The sequence below is a fragment of the Nerophis ophidion genome, linkage group LG05, assembly GCF_033978795.1.
Source record: "Nerophis ophidion isolate RoL-2023_Sa linkage group LG05, RoL_Noph_v1.0, whole genome shotgun sequence".
NCBI lineage: Eukaryota > Metazoa > Chordata > Actinopteri > Syngnathiformes > Syngnathidae > Nerophis > Nerophis ophidion.
The window spans coordinates 11,764,935-11,787,639 of record NC_084615.1 but is presented as its reverse complement, the minus strand read 5'-3'; the positions used below and the strand labels follow the sequence as shown (position 1 = coordinate 11,787,639).

At 38.3% G+C, this 22,705-nt stretch overlaps 2 protein-coding genes across 6 annotated transcripts in view; one reads left to right on the top strand and one right to left on the bottom strand.

Moving 5' to 3' along the window:
* Positions 1–4,489, top strand: part of LOC133552665 (carabin-like) — a 24,934-nt gene extending 20,445 nt beyond the window's left edge. For all 4 annotated transcript variants that reach the window (XM_061900022.1, XM_061900021.1, XM_061900018.1 and 1 more), the window contains one exon: positions 487–4,489. In XM_061900022.1, the coding sequence (XP_061756006.1) occupies positions 487–1,596 (1,110 nt within the window). In that variant the 3' untranslated portion in view covers positions 1,597–4,489. The remainder of the gene's footprint in view (positions 1–486) is intronic.
* Positions 2,052–22,705, bottom strand: LOC133552667 (cell cycle checkpoint control protein RAD9A-like). Of its 2 annotated transcripts, none has more exons than XM_061900026.1 (12): positions 22,578–22,705; positions 18,943–19,013; positions 18,799–18,872; positions 18,595–18,643; positions 14,543–14,657; positions 13,057–13,156; positions 12,827–12,933; positions 11,295–11,401; positions 11,159–11,223; positions 11,000–11,089; positions 6,877–7,090; positions 2,052–3,450 (listed from the first exon to the last, which is right to left on the bottom strand). In XM_061900026.1, exons 4-12 carry the CDS (start codon positions 18,604–18,606, stop codon positions 3,343–3,345), a joined length of 918 nt encoding a protein of 305 aa, XP_061756010.1. In that variant the 5' UTR covers positions 18,607–18,643; positions 18,799–18,872; positions 18,943–19,013; positions 22,578–22,705; the 3' UTR covers positions 2,052–3,342. The 2 variants fall into 2 exon arrangements, with proteins under 2 accessions (XP_061756010.1, XP_061756008.1); XM_061900024.1 differs by lacking the exon at positions 22,578–22,705 and adding an exon at positions 19,978–20,220.

The window sequence follows — 22,705 nt, the reverse complement described above, 5'->3', positions numbered from 1 at the left end:
CTCTGCCATCCGGGAGGAGCTCAAAGTAAAGCCGTTGCTCCTCCATATGGAGAGGAGCCAGATGAGGTGGTTCGGGAATCTGGTCAGGATGCCACCCGAACGCCTCCCTAGGGAGGTGTTTAGGGCATGTCCGACTGGTAGGAGGCCATGGAGAAGACCCAGGACACGTTGGGAAGACTATGTCTCCCGGCTGGCCTGGGAACACCTCGGGAGGAGCTGGACGAAGTGGCCAAGGAAAGGGAAGTAAGGGGTTCCCTGCAGAGGCTGCTGCCCCATCGACCAGACCTCGGATAAGCGGAAGGAAATGGACGGATGGATGGATAACATGGTTACGCTGGCAAGCTCTAGACAGCACCGACACATTATTTGAAGACTATAATTACTTGTTTGCAAAAAATATTTTTACCCCAAATAGGTGAAATTACATTGCAGTGAGAATTGTATTATACCCTTCTTGCTATTAAACAGTGATGACATCTATTTCAGGTGTGTGCTATACCGCTATCAGCCAGCGATCTGGGGAGGCACACAGAAAAGGAGCTGGCAAAGTGGAGAAAAGACAGACCCTCGTCCACCTTTGACCCCAGAGGTCGCTGCCAGGGTTACCGTATGGCCTGGGCTCAACTCGACCGAGAGAGAGAGCCGGAGAATTTTTTCGTGCCCCTCACTCGCTCGGCCTCCAGCCTGCTGTTGTCTACTTCGAGGTGGAAAAAAGGCGGGGAGAAGGTTGCCCGGCAACTGTCGATGCAAGCCAAGGACTGGAGGAGCTGCAGCGAGTTGAACTTTGAGGAGGATACAGGCGGCAGCGACGCACGTAGACCAGGATCCATGGCAGAAATTCAAGTCGTAAGAAGAGTGGAAATGATGCAAGCTGCCAAAAACTGCGAGTCCCCAAAAGTAAGCGAGGACAGGAGCTCATCAAAGGGAGGCGTGGATGAAGACCACAGAACTGAGTCATCAGCGGGGCTCCGTAAGGAGATGTCAGGCCACGTACAGGCGCTGACCCAGACACAGCAACAATTAGCAACTGATCATCCACTTTGTGAGACCAACACCCTTGTTCAATGCAATCATCAGCAAGGAGGTACCAAAGGTGAACAAAAAGAAGCAAATAAGGAAACAACGGCCACAGAAGTCTGCAAGGAGACTGAGAGTCCTGCTCAGGAGAGGAAAGGCGCCGGTGAGCTTGCGACGAGCTTTTCGGGCGACGTCTGCATCTGCGAGTCGTCCGGATTAACGCGCCGGCTCTCAAAAAATCTCTTCATCAACCCCGGTCTCACCCTGACCCCAGCCGTTCCTCCCTCCGAAGCAGCTAAACGTAAGCAGCCCAAAAAGAGCAAGCAGAAGGTGGAGTGCAGACTCCAAGTCCCAACTATCTTGATCCAGGACTTTAGCGACCAACTGATGGAGGAGGGGAGGCGGCTGGAGAAGAGGAGGTGGTGGTGGCGGGATCGGCAGGACAGGAAGGATAAGGAGGAGAGGGAGAAGAAGGAGGAGGAGGGAGAGAGAAGGAAACCGCAAACTAGGGGGCAAAGTTTCCAGGTCCAAAGAGAAACAATGAAAAGTTATTTTACCTCTGCTGAATCTTACTTTTAACACTTCTTGTCATGTTCATCATTTCTTGACATGCTTTGGAAGTTCTGTTGGCTTTCCTCAAAGCTCCTCCAACACAAACCACGGGTGCTCCACGATTCCCAAAGATCACACTGTAGACCAGACCTGGGCAATATAAGGCCCGGGGCCACATGCGACACGCTAAGCTTTTCAATCTGGCCCGCCGGACATTCCCAAATAATTTTATTTAGATTTTTAAGATGAAAAGTATAGCTGCCATTGTCTATCAATAAATTAATGTTCATTTATATAGCCCTACATCACAAGTGTCTCAAAGGGCTGCACAAGCCACAACGACATTCATTTTTAATTTTCCTGAGGGAACTCTCCTGAAAGAATCAATAAAGTACAATCTATCTATCAATGAGAATGACTATGAGAAACCTTTGAGAGGACCGCAGATGTGGGCGGTCCGTCATAACGTTTTTAGAATTCAATCAGGCATTAATGTGTGTTTTTTATTGGTTTTCCTAAAAATAGGACCCAAACACACATATTGGACAGCAGATTGTCACAGCTTATATATGTTTGTGTGTGCGTGTGCGTATATTTATATATATACCGTATTTCCTTGAATTGTCGCCGGGACGCTAATTAATTTAAACCTCTTCTCACTCCGGCGTTTACCAAAGGCATGTGGTAAATTTAGGCCTGCGCTTATAAATTTGAGTGTGATGTAAGGATACCATCATGAAAAGCACATTTAATAAAAAAACATTATTATGGTCTTACCTTTACTTATAAATGAAGTCCATGCGCAGCTCCTTCTGATCAAAAGCATCGATAACTTGTTTATAGAAGTCTTCCTTATCTTTCTTCAGTTTTAAAAGTCTCTTTGTCTAGATGGAGATCTTCCTTTATTACCTCCTGCTTCGATTGAAAGAAAACTGTTTTATTTTAGATATGTAATCCTCCATGTTAAAAGTGCAAGCGAGAGGAAAAAATAAACGATCGTTGCTCACTCTTGCTGCTTGTTGTCACTTCTTCTGCAGCCGAGTTGTCGCAAGAAAGATCACTAGCGCCCTCTACCACCAGGAGGCAGGAGTCATTTAATGACTCATATTTGACACACGCAGCTACGGTATATTAATAAAACATAGCTGCTTACTGTTCTTTTGAGCATATACAATAGCTTGGACCTTAAATCCTACTGAATAGCTCTTAATCTTCTTCCCTTTATGCGATTTCAAATTATTGAAATCAGCCTCCTCCATTTTGAAAATGATGACAGGTGAAATGTCACTCGTGACGTGACGAGTTTGACCCGGTGGAAATTCTAGGCATATGCTAATTATTTTGCGAAACAAGTTTGACCTGGCGGAAATTCTAGACATGCGTTAGTAAAAATAATATTTTGCGAAACGAGTTTTAATCCTGAGCCGGCGGTAATTATTTTGCTTAACGAGTTTGACCCGGTAGTAATTCTAGGCAGGCGCATACTATATACCCGGCGGCAATTCAAGGAAATAGGGTATATACATACATAGATATACATATATCGGCCCCCAGACACATTTTTTTTTCTAAATGTGGCCCCTGAGTCAAAATAATTGCCCAGGCCTACTGTACACCAATGATAATAATAATAAAAAAGGAAATAACTTTGTTTTGACACTCGTGCATGGTGGTTGCTATTAGCCTTATTTTCTCCAAAATAAAAAAAAAATAAAAATGCAAAGTTGATGACTTATAATAACAGATTGTTTTATCGTCCATCGGTCGGTCTACCTAAGTGTCGTCTCCACTGTCACTGGCCAGAACCTCTTGGCCGCTCATCGGCTGAGTGGTGGTCTGAGAGGATGGGGGAAGCACTGATCCGAAGAGCAGGGAACAGAACTGCAACAGAACGCAAGACAATATTAGTACGCTTTTAAATCTGTCATTCTGTGCTCTGCCATCACAAGACAAATAAGGAAACATAAGATCAAATAAGTTACTTCATACCTCTAAAGGCTTAGTGGCCACATGCGTGGACAGCACCTTTCATCTCTTATTTCCAAAATTGTGTACACCGCTGACTTGGGGTCTTATGGCCACTTATGTGGACACTTATACTGCCATCTGGTGTTGTCAGAAGAGTATAATATACAATGGAATTTGGAAAAAAAAAGTGTAAAAATAATAATTAGCATGTCACTAAAAATGAAGTACACGTATGTGTACTTACTGACTAAGTACATCATATCAAAAGATGATTCTTAGTTTTCATTCTAATCAGGCTCCAATAAGCCCAAAAGCAAAGAAAAATAATCAAAAAAAAAAAGCATGTTAACAAACTGCTTGGGGCTCAAGAGGTTAAATGCCATTTTGTAAGGTGACTGTCCACAGCACCTTGTGTGTCCCGATACCTAACTGGTATCGGGACACACAGTTAGGGTTGTCCCGATACCAATATTTTGGTACCGGTACAAAAATGTAAATAAAACTTTTGTAAATAAAGGGGACCACAGAAAATGTCATTATTGGCTTTATTTTAACCCAAAAATCTCAGGGTACATTAAACATATGTTTATTATTGTAATTTAGTCTTTTAGTAGTAAGTAAACAAACAAAGGCTCCTAATTAGTCTGCTGACATATGCAGTAACATATTGTGTCATTTATACACCTATTATTTTGTACACATTATGAAGGACAAGCAGTAGAAAATGAATGATTAATCTACTTGTTCATTTACTGTTGATATCTGCTTTCTTTTTGTTTTAACATGTTCTATATCAGAATATCAGACTTCGGCAAAAAAGCCATTATTGGACATCTCTAATAGTTTGCTGTAAACTTAAGTATTTTTATTTTGACAAAAACATGTTTGGAAAGTATGATAATATACTGTATTATTTGCTGCAATAATGGATACTATTAAAGTTTAAAAGGCATGCAATTTCAAGCAGTACATATCTTTTTTCTGTCAAAATGAAAAAGATTATTTACATTTAGTGAGAAAATATGAAGTACTTTATTAACATATATCATGTCCAGGTGTTTGCGGGCCAGATAGAATGATGACACGGGTTAGAGTTTGACACCTGTGTTGTAATCAGACCATATTTTCGGAATATTAGATTTTTTTCCAAAAATAAAATAAAAAAATAAAAAATAAAGATTATAGATATTTTAGATTGTTTTTACCTTTAGTGCTTCACTCAAGTTTGGATGCAATATTTTCTCCCAGAAATATTTCAAAGTGGAATTTTTGATGTGAAATAATGGGGGCCTTGAATAGGTCAATAATTCATAACAATCATTTTGATTTATTACTATTTTTATGAAATGACAGCTCAAAAGAAAAAAGAGGCATGATTTTAGAATATTAGAATTTTTCCCCCGCCCAAAAAAAAAAAAAAGGATTATAGATTTAGATTATAGATTTTTTTATCCTTAGTGCTTCACTCAAGTTTGGGAGCCAGAAGGGTCTCAGTCATAAAAATATTCAAAACAAATCATATAATCATTTTAATAATGTTTTCATTCAATGTTTGAACCACTTTAGATCTGTATCTTCATATAAATTCAATTTGTTTATGTTGTATGCCCTTTTTCTCAAAACCCTGCTTTTTATGGCAAAAACACAAAGTGTCAAAGTGGACTATTTGATGTGAAGTCATTGGAGCCTTAAATAGGTCAATCATTCATAACATCATTGATTAAAATTCATTATTATTTTTGAGCAAAGACAGTTAAAAAACAAATCCCACTAAAATTATTGGGGATCAAAAAGTGCTAGACTCATTAATGTGTTAAAAATAAGTCTTTTTTTTTTTTTTTTTACTTTCAATGCTTGAGTCCCAACTTCTGCTCTATCCGTCTATAATAAGTTTATAATATGTTTTATGTTTAGTTCTTTTTTTGTCAAAGGAAACTTTTTTATTGATACGGCAAACACAAAATATGCAATATTTTCTCCCCAAAATATTTCAAAGTTGAATTTTTTTGATGTGAAATAATCGGAGCCCTGAATAGTTAAGGGTAAAAAAAAATCTATAATATCTCTAATCTAAATGTATAATATATATATATATATATATACATTTTTTTTTTAGGAAAAAAAATCCAATATTCTAAAATCATGCCTCTTTATTCTTTCGAGCTGTCATTTCATAAAAATATTAATGAATCAATGTTATGTATGTATATATATATATATTAGTGCTTCACTCAAGTTTGGGACCCAGAAGGGTCTCAGTCATAAACATAATAAAAACAAATCATATAATCATTTTCATAATGTTTTTATGTAATGCTTAAACCTCTCGATCATCTTTAGATCTGTACATTCATATGAATTCAATTTGTTTATGTTGTATTCCCTTTTACTCAAAACCCTGGTTTTTATGGAAAAAACACAAAAAATGCAAAAAATGTCAAAGTGGACTTTTTGATGTGAAGTAATTGCAGCCTTAAATACATCAATAATTCATAACATTATTGTTTTGAATTCATTATTATTTCTTGAGCAATAAGAGTTAAAAACAAATCCCACTAAAATTATTGGGGATCAAAAAGTGCCACCCTCATAAAAGTGTTAAAAATAAGTCATACATTGTTTTTTTTACTTTCAATGCTCAAGTCCCTCCATCAACTTCTGCTCTGTCCGTCGATAATACGTTTCTGATATATATATATATTTTTTTGTTTAAAAGGAAACTTTGTTATTGATACGGCAAACACAAAATATGCAATATTTTCTCCCAAAAATATTTCAAAGTGGAATTTTTGATGTGAAATAATGGGAGCCTTGAACAGGTCAATAATTCATAACATCGATTTTGATTTGTTACTATTTTTATGAAATGACAGCTCCAAAGAAAAAAGAGGCATGATTTATAATCCAAAATTAACTTTCCCAATTTAAGATGTGAATCAGCAGCAGACTGGTGTTGCCAATATAGCAGCACAAGCTAGTTATTATCTATGATCACTAAGTTAGACCGTCTGCGTTAGCAATTATAATAGCAATATCACTAACACTTGGTTAGTGTTCAGGTTGTGTAAATGGGAGTATTGTTGGTGGTTTTTGGACAGGTTAAACCCTAACCCCAAACCTAACCCTAATCCTAGCAAAATAGAGGAGCTCCCATTGACTGTCAGCTGACTTACTAACATTTATTTACAATTTAGAATGCATAACAAAAAGAAAAACCTACAGGTTCTTGTCTCACATAAAGATTGTGAATGATGGGCAAAAAATCCCTCAAATGTGTAAATTTGAATAAAACCACTTTTGGTATTCCAGAAAAAAAGTTAAAAAAAAAAAAAGACAAACCTTCTTATTTGGGGGTCCATCTTCTTCTGCCGTTTCCTCCTCCTCTGGACCGTGCAGTCTTGACCTGTGGTCGGCTACATTGTGCCGTTTAGAAAGGGTAGGGTCAGTTTCAGCCGGACCCGGTGCAATGCTGGTATCCATGGCGATGAGGTAGGCATCCATGTCGTCGTTCATGAAGTCGTCAGGAGGAAGAGGCGGCGGGGGGGAGCGCCCTCTGGAGTGGAGTTGAAAATAAGTGACATGAGTTTGCTGCCTGAGATGTTTGGAGTGGAACAGTTTTAAGGTCAGAGGCCACTAAAGTTAGATTTTAAAAAAGCATTAGGGTAGAGGTCAAATGTTCTTTAAATGTAAATATTTTTGATGCGCGATTCACACATAATAACAATAATAGATTTTTAAAAAGCACTTTACATTGAGCAAACAAGCTGAAAGTGCTACAGTGTATTAAAAAATAAAAGTAAAAGGTAATAAAAATGAATAAAAACCAAAAATAGAACAGCCTAATAGCAAGAACTAGTATGCATACATCTAAAAAAAAAAGCCTTTTCTAAAAAGAAGGGTTTTTAAGCCTTTTTTAAAAGCATTTACAGTCTGTGGTGCCCTCATGTGGTCAGGGAGAGCGTTCCACAGACTGGGAGCAGTGTTCTTAGCTTTGTCCTCTGAGGTTGGAGGAGGTTACATGCCATGTATGACCAAGAACGGAGTAGCTAACTGGGAAGATCTTGACCAGCGGTGGCCATACCTTTTCTGGAGGCGAGCTACTTTTCAATTTCAAGTGGAGGGGCTCTACCTCATTCATATATATCATTTATATTCATTTATTTGTGAAAAAGAGTTTTTTGTTAACAAGTTAAAGGTGTTTAATGATAATACAAGCATGTTTCTATCATGAAGACAAGAATATAAGATCAAATAGACAATGAAAATACAAAGACGACACACAACTAGGGTTGTACAATATTTTGGTAACGGTACCAAAATGTATTTTGATACTTTTTGGTACTTTTCCAAATAAAGGGGACCACAAAACATGTCATTATTGACTTTTTTAACAAAAAATCTCAGGGTACAAGAAACATATGATCATTATTGTAATTTAGTCTTTAAATAAAACAGTGAACATACTATACAACTTGTCTTTTAGTAGTAAGTAAACAAACAAAGACTCCTAATTAGTCTGCTGACGTATGCAGTAACATATAGTGTCATTCATACACCCATTATTTTGTACACATTATGAGGGACAAGCGGTAGAAAATTAATTATTACTCTGCTTGTTCATTTACTGTTAATATTTGCTTATTTTCTCTTTTAACATGTTCTATCTACACTTCTGTTCAAATTTAATAGTCACTTTTTCTTCTCTTCTTTGATACTTTACATTAGTTTTGGATGATACCACACATTTAGGTATCGATCCGATACCAAGTAGTTACAGGATCATATATTGGTCATATTCAAAGTCCTCATGTGTCCAGGGACATATTTACTGACTTTATACACATAATATTAATTTTTTAAAAATTCAAAAAGATTTTGTGACGCTAAACAAATATTGATGTAATCATAGTAGTATTGACTAGATACGCTCCTGTTCTTGGTATCATTACAGTGGATGTCAGGTGTAGATCCACCCATGACATTTGTTTACATTCAGGCACGCTAGCTTTTGTTAGCGGTGACGCCGGTGAGCTATTGTATCCTCCTACGGTGTGTAGTGAAGCATGCAAAGTTATTCTTCGTAAGAAACAGACTTTATTTGTCGCCATGGAGGCAAGGATTAGTGATTTAAAAGTAGCTAAAACAGGGATGAATGTTACGATGTCTTAAAGCACCTCTACCTGAGGGTGTTACAGTGTTATAACTTCACCTTTATCTTTACTTTTTACACCAAAATTCTTCCATTCTCCCTTTTTCTGTCTACACACTGTGTCTGCTTGTAAGTACTCTGTGTGTGTGCGCTGCCCAACATGCTCGTCAAACCAGCAATGTCACCACGTGACGTCATGCCCGTTAAAAAATTAATAAATAAATAGATAAATTGTGAACCCATTCATCCATCCATTTTCTACTGCTTGTCCCTTCTCAAGTCGCAGGGGGGTGCTAGAGCCTATCTCAGCTGCATTGTGGCGGTAGGCGGGGTACACCAAGAATTGATTAACGGGGACCTCGACTTAAACAAGTTGAATAACGTATTGGGGTGTTACCATTTAGTGGTCAATTGTACGGAATATGTACTGTGCAATCTACTAATAAAAGTTTCAATCAATCAATCAATCACCCTGGACAAGTCGCAACTACGCTACTTTTCAAACAGAGTATAGTACCGTTTATGATCCCTTAGTACCGCGATACTATACTAGTACCGGTATACCATACAACCATAGTCAAGACTACTGTATTTCCTTGAATTTCCGCCAGGGTGCTAATTAATTTAAAACCTCTTCTCACTCCGGCGTTTACAAAAGGCATGTGGTAATTTTAGACCTGCGCTTGTAAATTTGAGTGTGATGTAAGGATATCATCATGAAAGGCACATTTAATATAAAAAATTTATTATGGTCTTACCTTTACTTATAAATGAAGTCCATGCACAGCTCCTTCTGATCAAAAGCATCAATAACTTGTTTATAGAAGTCTTCCTTATCTTTCTTCAGTTTTAAAAGTCTCTCTGTCTCGATGGAGATCTTCCTGTATTACCTCCTGCTTCGAGTGAAAGTCCAGTTTAAAAAACTGTTTTATTTTAGATATGTAATCCTCCATGTTAAAAGTGCAAGCGAGAGGAAAAAATAAACGATCGCTGCTCACTCTTGCTGCTTGTTGTCACTTCTTCTGCAGCCGAGTAGTCGCAAGAAGGATCACTAGCGCCCTCTACCACCAGGAGGCGGGAGTCATTTAATGACTCATATTTGACACACGCAGCTACGGTATATTAATAAAACATAGCTGCTTACTGTTCTTTTTAGCATATTCAATAGCTTGGACCTTAAATCCTACTGAATAGCTCTTAATCTTCTTCCCTTTATGCGATTTCAAATGATTGAAATCAGCCTCCTCTATTTTGAAAATGATGACAGGTGAAGTGTCACTTGTGACGTGACGAGTTTGACCCGGCGGAAATTCTAGACATGCGCTAATAAAAATAATATTTTGCGAAACGAGTTTGACCCGGCAGTAATTCCAGGCAGGAGCATACTATATACCCGGCAGCAATTCTGTCACACCGCGGTGAGGGATGTCTTGTTTTTGTTTTTTTTGTCTTATGGTTTTAATTTGAAAAGTAACTCTCATCTCGTTTCAGGTCACTTGCCCTTCCTTTTGTGTCATCAGTCTGACATCATCCCTGTTCTCTGGTTGTTTCCAGCTGTTCCCTATTACCTTCATATGTTTATAAGCTCACTCCTTCCTTTGTTCTGTGCCAGATTGTCACGTTTATTCTTGCTCTCTAGCGTCCATGTCTTTGTCCAAGCCTTGCCTTGTGCTTATGTCCCTTGATCCTGAACCCCTTTATGAGTATTTTGAGTTTTCCTTTCTTCCTCCTCAGCAGAGTGATTTTGATTATTTAGTTTTTCAGCTGCAGTGGTAAGTTTCAGTTAAAAGTTTTTCATTCATTCATCAACTTTTTGAGTGACTATTTTTGTTAAATACTTTATTAGATTAGGTAGTGTAGATATTTTCATAGATGTTGTTTTGGTCCTCCTGTTGGAGCGTTTTTTGTTAAATACTGTTTATAGTTCGTCTTTACTTTTGTGATTTCTTCTGTTCGGAGTGATTTTCGGTTGTTCCTTCTTTTTCTGGAACCTTTTCGCCGAGTAGTTTATTTTTGTGATTATAGATAATGGTTTTTCTTGACTTGGGAGGTAAAAGGAAATTGTCAAAATAAAAGTCTGTCTAAAGTCCCAACTCTGCATCTGAGTCCAATCCTTTTATCAAAGCGTGACAAATTCAAGGAAATACGGTATGCAATATTTTTGTACGCTACCATGAATTGATTTACGTGGACCCCGACTTAAACAAGTTGAAAAACTCATTGGGGTGTTACCATTTAGTGGTCAATTGTACATAATATGTACTGTACTGTGCAATCTACTAATAAAAGTTTCAATCAATCAATTAATTAAACCTTTTTGTGGAGTTTCTCGTGTCGTCTGAAAGTGTGGCCAGCACAAAGTTGCCCTCCAGTACGCTGTCAGTCACTGAGAGCACGAGAGGGCTGAAAGAAACACAAACAAATGTCAATAAAAGGCAGCGAGGTGCATTCTCTCCAGGTGAATGCGCATACCTGCCCGGCTCATTAAAGTATATAGAAATAGGGAGACCTGTCGACTCTGCAAAAAGTAACAGACCCTGCAGGAGACACAATGTAATACAAATTGCTTATCTGCGGTCTCCTCCTTAAAAATGTGTTTATTTCTCACCCGGGATTCCTTCAGACAGAAAGTGATGCTGTTGTGAGTTTGGACGGCAAAATGGTCAAACTCATCGGAGGCCAGACACAGCTCCGTCAGCATGGCCTTGGACTGCTCTGGGGAACGGGGGGAAAAAAGCCTGTTCACTTACACTTGAACAACAAATGATTAGCAAAATAGCTTTAAAGGGGAAATTTATCACCAGAACTATGTAAGTGTCAATATATACCTTGATGTTGCAGAAAAAAGACCATATATTTTTTTAACCGATTTCCGAACTCTAAATGGGTGAATTTTGGTGAATTTTTTAAAAGCCTTTCTGTTTATCGCTCTTGGCGCAATGACGTCAGAACGTGACGTCACCTAGGTAATAAAGCCGCCATTTTCATTTTCTCAAACACATTACAAACACCGGCTCTCAGTTCTGTTCTTTTCCGTTTTTTCGACTATTTTCTGGAACCTTGGAGACATCATGCCTCGTCGGTGTGTTGTCGGAGGGTGTAACAACACTAACAGGGAGGGATTCAAGTTGAAAGATGCGAAAGTGGCAAGAAATTGCACGAAATTTGTTCAAAATACAAGGGTGTGGGGAAAGCCGACGAAATGGTCAGTCGTTTGTTCCGCACACTTTACCGACGAAAGCTATGCTACTACAGAGATGGCAAGATTGTGTGGATATCCTGCGACACTCAAAGCAGATGCATTTCCAATGATAAAGTCAAAGAAATCTGCCGCCAGACCCCCATCGAATGTGCCGGAGTGTCTGCACATTTTACCGGCGGTGCTAAGGCAGACATGGCACAGAGATGTACGGATAACCTGCAGATGCATTTGCAACGATAAAGTCAACTAAATCACAAAGGTGAGTTTTGTTGATGTTGTTGACTTATGTACTAATCAGACATATTTGGTCGCGGCATGACTACCAGCTAATCGATGCTAACATGCTATTTAGGCTAGCTGTATGTACACTTGAAACGATATTTACATCCAGCGTTTCCTTTCACCCACATTTAATGCCAAACAAACACTTACCAATCGACGGATTTAAGTTGATCCAGTTTCACAAGATGCGAAACTTCCGATCGTTGGTCTGCACATTTTACCGGCGACATGGCCGAATAGCGTCAATAGCTATTTGCTCAATAGCTTCAGTTTCTTCTTCAATTTCGTTTTCGCTATCTGCCGCCATACTCCAACCATCCCCTTCAATACATGCGTAATCTGTTGAATCGCTTAAGCCGCTGAAATCCGAGTCTGAATCCGAGCTAATGTCGCTATATCTTGATTTGGTATCCGCCATTGTTTGTTTGTATTGGCAGCACTTTATGACGTCACAGGAAAATGAACAGTGGCTTCGAGAGAGCGAAAAAAAAGGCACTTTGAAGCTTTTTTTAGGGATATTCTGGGACGGGTAAAATTTTGAAAAAAACTTAAAAAAATAAAATAAGCCACTGGGAACTGATTTTTATTGGTTTTAACCCTTTTGAAATTGTGATAATGTTCCCCTTTAAAAAAAAAAAAGACAACTTCTTAGTCACCTAAACCTTCATCCACATGGTTCCTAAACCACATTCTTTCATCAGTGACTGAAAGAGTCACTTCGTCCAGGGAAGGAGGGAAATGCACAACTGTGTCCACCAGCAGCCTGAAGGTAGAGAAGACAAAGACACTTGTTCATGTTGGTGTTATTTTTGTCCCACGTTTCCATGCGCCACGTAAAACCCGACCCGGTGCGTGCTCCTTGTTTTGTTTACGCAAAAGTCCATACCTAGGATTGGCTCGAAACGTGTTGGCACTGTTGTCCTTATCAAACACCGCCTGTAAGCTCTCACTGTCCTGGAAAGACAGGTTGTGCGTCTTCAAGAGACCTGCAGACAACAAAACAGTAAAATAAACAGAGGATGTATTGCTGTTCTTTTAGATAACGACTTATGACCTCCAGGTAGGGTTCTACAGTATACCGGTACTAGTATAGTATCGTGGTACTAATGAATCAAAAATGGTACCATACTCTGTTTGAAAAGTCATGACGGCGTGTCGTCACGTCGTGACATTGCTCGTTTTGCGAGCAGAAGAGCGTGTTCGGCAGCGCACATGCACAGAGTACTTACAAGCAGACACGGTGTGTAGACAAAAAAAGGGAGAATGGGCGCATTTTGGCCAAAAACTAAAGATAAAGGTGAAGTTATAACACCGAAACGCCCTCAGGAAGAGCTGCTTTAAAAGATGGCTAGCTAGCTAGCGGCTAATGTCCATCCACAGTGTTTTAGCTACTTCTAAATCACTAATCCTCGCCTACATGGGGAGAAATAAAGTAAGTTTCTTAGAAACAATGTAAACAAACGCCATGGTTGGATCTACACCTGACATCCACTGTAATGATACCAAGTACAGGAGCGTATCTAGTCGATACTACTATGATTAGATACATTTTTATTATCATCACACAACCTTTTTTTAAAATTCATATTTGAAGGCTTAGTAACCACATGCGTGGACCTTGTAGCTCTTATTTCTAAAATTGTGTACACTACTGACTTGGGGTCTTATGGCCACTTATGTGGACACTTATACTGCCATCTGGTGGTGTCAGAAAATTATAACATACAATGGAATTTGAAAAAAAAAAAGTGTAAAAATAAGAATTAGCATGTCACTAAACATGAAGTACACGTTTGTGTACTTATGGACTAAGTACATCATATCAAAAGATGATTCTTAGTTTTTATTCTAATTAGGGTCCAATAAGCCAAAATAGCAAAGAGAAATAAAAAAAAAGCATGTGCCTTAAGAGGTTAAGTTTATAAAGTCAGTAAATACGTCCCTGGACACATGAGGACTTTGAATATGACCAATGTACAATCCTGAAACTACTTGGTATCAGACCGATACCTACAATTGTGGTATCATCCAAAACTGATGTAAAGTATCAAACAACAGAAGAGGTGATTATTAAATTTTATCAGAAGTGTAGATAGAACATGTAACGAAAAAAAAGCAGATATTAAGAGTAAATTAACTAGTGGCTTAGTAATCAATTTTTACAGTTTGTCCCTCATAATTTTGACAAAATAGAATGAGAAATGAGACAATGTGTTACCGCATACGTCTCCTTACTTATTACTAAGGACAAGTTGTCTAGTATGTTCACTGAAAAGTATGGAAATACATTTTGGTAGCGATACTGAAACACTGGTATCGGGACAACCCTACTTCCAGGTAACGTTAGCAGCAGTGAAGTGGCGCCGCCATACCGTGTTTGCAATGCAGCGTGAAGGTAAGTCGATCCTTTCGCTTGTCCAGCTCGATGTGACACTTTTCTACCGTCTTCTCCAGAGACGCCAGGGACCTGAAGACTGCCGCCACACTCTGGATAATGGCATCAGAAAAACACACGCGAAGTGATGAGGAAAATAGCTCCATTAATGTTGACTACAGTTTAGGATGAGTATACTTGGTGATTAGTTGTTATTCATGACATTGATTGTGTGAAACTAATTAAAACTGCCAAAAGAAATAGCATCCCGGTCATGTCTTTAAAGGCCTACTGAAAGCCACTACTAGCACGCAGTCTGATAGTTTATATATCAATGATGAAATATTAACATTGCAACACATGCCAATACGGCCTTTTTAGTTTACTAAATAGCACGGATTGTCACGGATTGTAGCGGACATTTTGTTCTAGGCCGGATCCCAGCTATAAGTCCTCTGCTTTAATCGCATAATTACACAGTATTCTGGAAATCTGTGTTGTTGAATCTTTTGCAATTTGTTCAATTAATAATGGAGACGTCAAAGAAGAAAGATGTAGGTGGGAAGCGGTGTATTGCGGCCGCCTTTAGCAACACAAACACAGCCGGTGTTTCCTTGTTTACATTCCCGAAAGATGACGGCGAAGCTTTACTATGGAACAGAGCGGTCAAGCGAACATGGTTCCCCTACCACATGTCAACCGGCAGGTTTCGGTGAGAAAACTATGGTAATAAGTCGGCTCGTACCGTAGATATGAGCGGAGAGCTTGCGTCGTTCCTCATGCACCTGTCAAAGACGCAGCTTCGGACTCTCTTACCTCCTCCGACCAGCCGCCCCCGAACGTGGGATGCTTCCACCGTGGAGGGGGAAAAAAAAAGAAGCTCAGCCCGGCCCCAACGGATGCCTTCGCTTCGCCTCATCGAGAAACGTGGCTTCCCTCAGAGACACTGGCAGTCACCACACCCGTGGCCACACCCCTCCTACTTTTAGGTACGACCATGTAATCTCACTAAAACACTAGAACTAGTAACACAATAAGCAGACAAGGGATTTTCCAGAATAGTCTTAGTAAATGTGTCTAATAACATCTGAATCGCTCTGCCGTCTAGTTTTTTTGATTTGTTTTTTTCTAGTCTTTCACTCTCACTTTCCTCATCCACGAATCTTTCATCCTCGCTCAAATTAATGGGGAAATCGTCGCTTTCTCGCTCCGAATCGCTCTCGCTGCTGGTGGCCATGATTGTAAACAATGTTCAGATGTGAGGAGCTCCACAACCCGTGACGTCACGCGCACATCGTCTGCTACTTCCGGTACAGGCAAAGCCTTTTTATTAGCGAGCAAAAGTTGCAAACTTTATCGTGGATGTTCTGTACTAAATCCTTTCAGCAAAAATATGGCAATATGGCGAAATGATCAAGTATGACACATAAAATAGACCTGCAATCCCCGTTTAAATAAGAACATCTCATTTCAGTAGGCCTTTAAAGAGAACCTGTGATGATTGTCAAACTCTGTTCTGACCTACAGTCTGCCAACAGTCCTGGTAGAAGGCCAACCGACAGCATGTCCTAGAATGCTCACATAAGTACGTCCGTCAATCTGTGACATCACAAATGGCCCGTGTTGAAATCAAACCGCAAAACGCAGCATGCAGAGGCATCCCAAAACGCTGACAAATGTCACGCCCAAATGCATGAACTGTCCAATTTGCCATTGTTTAACATCCAACATTGTAACAACAACATCTAATCACATCAGTGAAGAGACAAATCATTCAGAGTGCTCTAAAAAGTCAATTCACATCAAAATTACAATTTGTATTTATTCTGTTTCTGAATCGATTCATAATTTCAGAGAATCGATGGATAAAAAAAATACAGCTGGGATAGGCTCCAGCCATCCCACGATCCCAAGAGGGCCAAACATTGGAAAAAGGATGGATGGATATTTTTCAATTAAAAAAAAAATGCACGGAATAAAAACATTGACATTCTTTTTTTTATAGATACGGTCGTTTTTATACATTATATGCGGATAAATCACACATTGTTTTTGCTAAGGAAAGGTTGCATTCCATGATTTAACTTTGCCTCTCCAGCCATGTTTGCTGCCTTTTTTTGTTGTATGCAGTTTACAAGTATGCACGTTTTTTCCCCGTCTTTATCAAAATATAACTACAGATCTCAACATTGTGTATGTGCTGAACGCTTCATTTATGATTGTTTATCAAAATATAACTATAGATGTCAACATTGTATATGTGCTGAAAGATTCATTTAGGATTGTTTATGAAAATATAACTACAGATGTTAACATTTTGTATGTGCTTAAGGATTAATTTGATGGTTTATCAAAATATAACTACAGATGTCAACATTGCGTATGTGCTGAAAGATTAATTTATGATTGTTTATGAAAATATAACTATAGATGTTAACATTTTGTATGTTCACTGAAATTCAAGTATTTCATATATATATATATACATATATATATATATATACATACATATATATTTAAAAAGAAATACTGAAGTTTTAGTGAATTACAGGTATATATGTATATATATATATATATCCATCCATCCATTTTCTACCGCTTATTCCCTTTCGGGGTCGCGGGGGGCGCTGGCGCCTATCTCATATATATATATATATATATATATATATATATACATATATATATATATATATATATATATATACATACACAGTGAGGCAAAAAAGTATTTAGTCAGCCAGCCATTGTGCAAGTTCTCCCACTTAAAATGATGACAGAGGTCTGTAATTTTCATCATAGGTACACTTCAACTGTGAGAGACAGAATGTGAAAAAAATATCCAGGAATTCACATTGTAGGAATTGTAAAGAATTTATTTGGAAATTATGGTGGAAAATAAGTATTTGGTCAACCATTCAAAGCTCTCACTGATGGAAGGAGGTTTTGGCTCAAAAATCTCACGATACATGGCCCCATTCATTCTTTCCTTAACACGGATCAATCGTCCTGTCCCCTTAGCAGAAAAACAGCCCCAAAACATGATGTTTCCACCCCCATGCTTCACAGTAGGTATGGTGTTCTTGGGATGCAACTCAGTATTCTTCTTCCTCCAAACACGACGAGTTGAGTTTGTACTAAAAAGTTCTATTTTGGTTTCATCTGACCACATGACATTCTCCCAATCCTCTGCTGTATCATCCATGTATCTATTTTGGTATAAACTCAACTCATTGTGTTTGGAGGAAGAAGAATACTGAGTTGCATCCCAAGAACACCATACCTACTGTGAAGCATGGGGGTGGAAACAACATGCTTTGGGGCTGTTTTTCTGCTAAGGGGACAGGACGATTGATCCGTGTTAAGGAAAGAATGAATGGGGCCATGTATCGTAAGATTTGGAGCCAAAACCTCCTTCCATCAGTGAGAGCTTTGAATGGTTGACCAAATACTTATTTTCCACCATCATTTACAAATAAATTCTTTAAAATTCCTACAATGTGAATTCCTGGATTTTTTTTTCACATTCTGTCTCTCACAGTTGAAGTGTACTTATGATGAAAATTACAGACCTCCGTCATCATTTTAAGTGGGAGAACTTGCACAATCTGTGGCTGACCAAATACTTTTTTGCCCCACTGTATATATTATACATATGTAAATGAAAGGAGGAGGATATGGATGATGTTTGTTACGAAATTATCGAAGTCGATTGCCATTAGCGAATCCTCTTATCGAACAGATTCCTTATCGAATCTCTTATGGAATCCAGATAGGTTGTTGTGTGTGCACTGAGTTCCAAAAGCCATAATTGTTATCTGACTGGGCACGCTGTTTAATATGGAGGAAAAGCGGACGTGACTGAGGACAGCATGGGGACTTTAAAGGGTGAAGGTTTCAGGCACGCCCCCAATATTGTTGTCCGAATTTGTGAAAATGGTTGCCCCGAGGAGACCTTCGGGAGGGGCACTAAAATTCGGGACTCTCCCGAGAAAATCGTTAGGGTTGGCAAGTATGGCACCGGTAAACCACACAACCCTGATTCAAACCCACCTTTATTGCCATTTTGCAGCGGAAGACATCCCCGCCGGGTGTGGTGTATCTGCAGAAAAACAGACACTTGGTGTGACATTCCCACACATGTCCAGTAGCAAACGAGGCAGCTGATACTCACTGACTCTCTCTCTCTCTCTCTCTCTCTCTCTCTCTCTCTCTCTCACACACACACACACACACACACACACAAAGAGTCTACACCTGCTGAAGAAGAGCGGCGTGAACAGGAAGCAGGCGTAAGCCGACCGAGATGAGTTGACAGACCGCAGGGCAAGCTGCAATGGAAGAAGCACACACTTGATAACAAGTCCCCCTTTGCATCGTGTCCATCAACAAGCCTTTTACCCCCTTGTCTTCGGGCTCCACGTACAGCTCATCGCCGACCCTGGACAGCGAGTGGATGGCTTTGGCGAACACTGTCCATGCACACAGAGAATACAACAATTATAATGTCCATGTTCACAGAGAATACAACAATTATAATGTCCATGTTCACAGAGAATACAACAATTATAATGTCCATGCTCACAGAGAATACAAAATATATAATGTCCATGTTCACAGAGAATACAACATATATAATGTCCATGCACACAGAGAATACAACATATATAATGTCCATGCACACAGAGAATACAACAATTATTATGTCCATGCACACAGAAAATACAACATATATAATGTCCATGTTCACAGAGAATACAACAATTATAATGTCCATGTTCACAGAGAATACAATATATATAATGTCCATGTTCACAGAAAATACAACATATATAATGTGTATGTTCACAGAGAATACAACATATATAATGTCCATGCACACAGAGAATACAACAATTATAATGTCCATGCACACAGAGAATACAACAATTATAATGTCCATGCACACAGAGAATACAACATATATAATGTCCATGCACACAGAGAATACAACAATTATAATGTCCATGTTCACAGGGAATACAACAATTATAATGTCCATGCACACAGAGAATACAACAATTATAATGTCCATGCACACAGAGAATACAACATATATAATGTCCATGTTCACAGAGAATACAACAATTATAATGTCCATGCACACAGAGAATACAACAATTATAATGTCCATGCACACAGAGAATACAACAATTATAATGTCCATGCACACAGAGAATACAACATATATAATGTCCATGTTCACAGGGAATACAACAATTATAATGTCCATGCACACAGAGAATACAACATATATAATGTCCATGTTCACAGAGAATACAACAATTATAATGTCCATGCACACAGAGAATACAACATATATAATGTCCATGTTCACAGAAAATACAACATTGTATAACTTTAGTGCTTCATTATTCCCAAAATGAAAGAATCTACCTTTCACATTTCCGCCCGTCACAACGCACTCCATTTCTCTCGCTCCTTTCCAACTATCAGACAACTTCTAACGGGTTGCGGTACATTTGTGAAGCAGGCAGATATATATCAAGTGTGGTGGTCATAGTCCTGCTTTATAAACATAAATATATCTAGTTTGTGTGACTTTATGGCTGAGAATCACACTGCTGGCGTTGTTTACGCCGCCACTAAACACTTCCGGAACGAGGTCCAATCGGAGAGTGTGACGTCAGAGGAAGGCGTGGTTTGAGTACACGCATGCGCCTTTAAAGCATCATGTGGTCGTGGCGCACAAGATGAGAAAGGGTTGATCGGCACTTCTCACTTTAAAGACTTTGGTAAATGTAAAGAGACTAAATATATTTTGAAAATAAAGTATGATGATATGATTCATCAGATTCAAATATAAATATATATATATATATATATATATATGTATATATATATAGATATATATATAGTATATATATCTATATATATATTATATTGTATATATTCATTTATGTATGTATGTTTGTATAGATAAATAAATATATATAATTTAATATATTTATTATTTATATATACATACATATATATCAATGAATAAATGAATACATATATATACACACACACACATACATATATATATATCCATCCATTTCCTACCGCTTATTCCCTTTTGGGGTCGCGGGGGGCGCTGGCGCCTATCTCAGCTACAATCGGGCGGAAGGCGGGGTACACCCTGGACAAGTCGCCACCTCATCGCAGGGCCGACACAGATAGACAGACAACATTCACACTCACATTCACACACTAGGGCCAATTTAGTGTTGCCAATCAACCTATCCCCAGGTGCATGTCTTTGGAAGTGGGAGGAAGCCGGAGTACCCGGAGGGAACCCACGCATTCACGGGGAGAACATGCAAACTCCACACAGAAAGATCCCGAGCCTGGATTTGAACCCAGGACTGCAGGACCTTCGTATTGTGAGGCAGACGCACTAACCCCTCTCCCACCGTGAAGCCATATATATATATATATATATATATATATATATATATATATATATATATATATATATATATATATATATATATATATATATGTTAGTGCGTCTGCCTCACAATACGAAAGCTTTTATTATTGTAAAGGACAATGTTTTATCAACTGATTGCAATAATGTAAATTTGTTTTAACTATTAAACGTACCAAAAATATGACTTATTTTATATTTGTGAAAACATTGAACACAGTGTGTTGTCAAGCTTATGAGATGCGATGCAAGTATAAGCCACTGTGAAATTATTGTTATTTTTTTTAATTTTTATAAATTTCTAATGCCCTGCGATAAGGGGGCGACTTGTCCAGGGTGTATGCCGCCTTCCGCCTGATTGTAGCTGAGATAGGCCCCCCCCGCGACCCCAAAGGGAATAATCGGTAAAAAATGGATCGATAAATGTCTGATGATAATGTCAATGAGGGATTTTTAATCACTGCTATGCTGAAATTATAAATAATATTGATACTGTTGTTGATAATATTCATTTTTGTTTCACTACTTTTGGTCTGTTCTGTGTCGTGTTTGTGTCTCTTCTCAATTGCTCTGTTTATTGCAGTTCTGAGTGTTGCTGGGTCAGGTTTGGTTTTGGAATTGGATTGCATTGTTATGGTATTGCTGTGATAAAAATTAAAAATAATATTTAAAAAAAATGAAAAATAGATTTTTTTTAAATGAGAATCGATTCTGAATCGCACAACGTATTCAATTCATTTCATATTCGAAACAATTTTTTCCCACACTCCTAATATAAACATACATTTTTTTTATTTTATTGAACATTGTTTGGGCAAACATGTATAAAAACAATGATCATTTATTTATTTATTTGTGTAAACCAAACCACCCTCACACACATAAACCACACCGGGCAACAAGTCAAAGGAATGAATAGAATAATAAATAACAAGTAAAAGGAGAAAACTAATAAGGTATTACTGCAGTGTAAATATTAATAATCACAATCATAATAAACGCAAATAATATTGAATATGAATAACAAATGTAATTTTTACTGAATTATCTGGGTTGACAATAAGACTGACTGCTCAGTTGAATTATTTGGGCATATTTCGGAGTCTATTCCAATATGTCAACACCGGGTCCCAGATGAAAAAGGATTGATCCCAAGTGAGTATTTTATAACTGGACAAAGCACATCAAATAGCTCATCCACAAAGACAATTTTGATTGTGTAAAAGTATCTTTATTTTGATAGTTTAACAATGGATCTTCAACGGAATTCAAACTAATTGCTCTTCTTTCACCAGTTAGTTTTTCTTAAGTTTTTAGCACAAATCCACCAATTGTTGTCATATATTACTAGACCATTATTTGGAACATTTCTCAATAAAACAAACCCTCAAAATCAAACCACTATCAATTACTCAACTGTTTTAAAAACAAACCTCACATTAGAAACGTAAGTAAAAATTAACATTTAATTTGATTAAAAAACAACAACAATATTGGCAGATTCACTTTATCGACCTAATAAAATATTGTTGCCTTCTCAAAGCACCATCTTAAATTCACTCACCCGTATTTGTGATTCATTTTCCTCACAAGGCAACGAAACGGCGGCTGCTCTCCCAGATGTGTTGTCTACCGCTCAAAGTGAAACCATGGCTACAAATAGAAGCGGTAGAGCTGCTGCCAGAGCACAAT

Excerpts from the sequence above, each read along its gene's own strand:
- LOC133552667 (XM_061900024.1), bottom strand. The coding sequence starts at position 20,011 with ATGGAGTGCGTTGTGACGGGCGGAAATGTGAAAG. Across the intron at positions 18,644-18,798 it reads ACGCCGCTCTTCTTCAGCAG|ATACACCACACCCGGCGGGG; the intron begins GTGTAGACTCTT and ends GTTTTTCTGCAG. Across the intron at positions 3,451-6,876 it reads ATGGACCCCCAAATAAGAAG|TTCTGTTCCCTGCTCTTCGG; the intron begins GTTTGTCTTTTT and ends GTTCTGTTGCAG.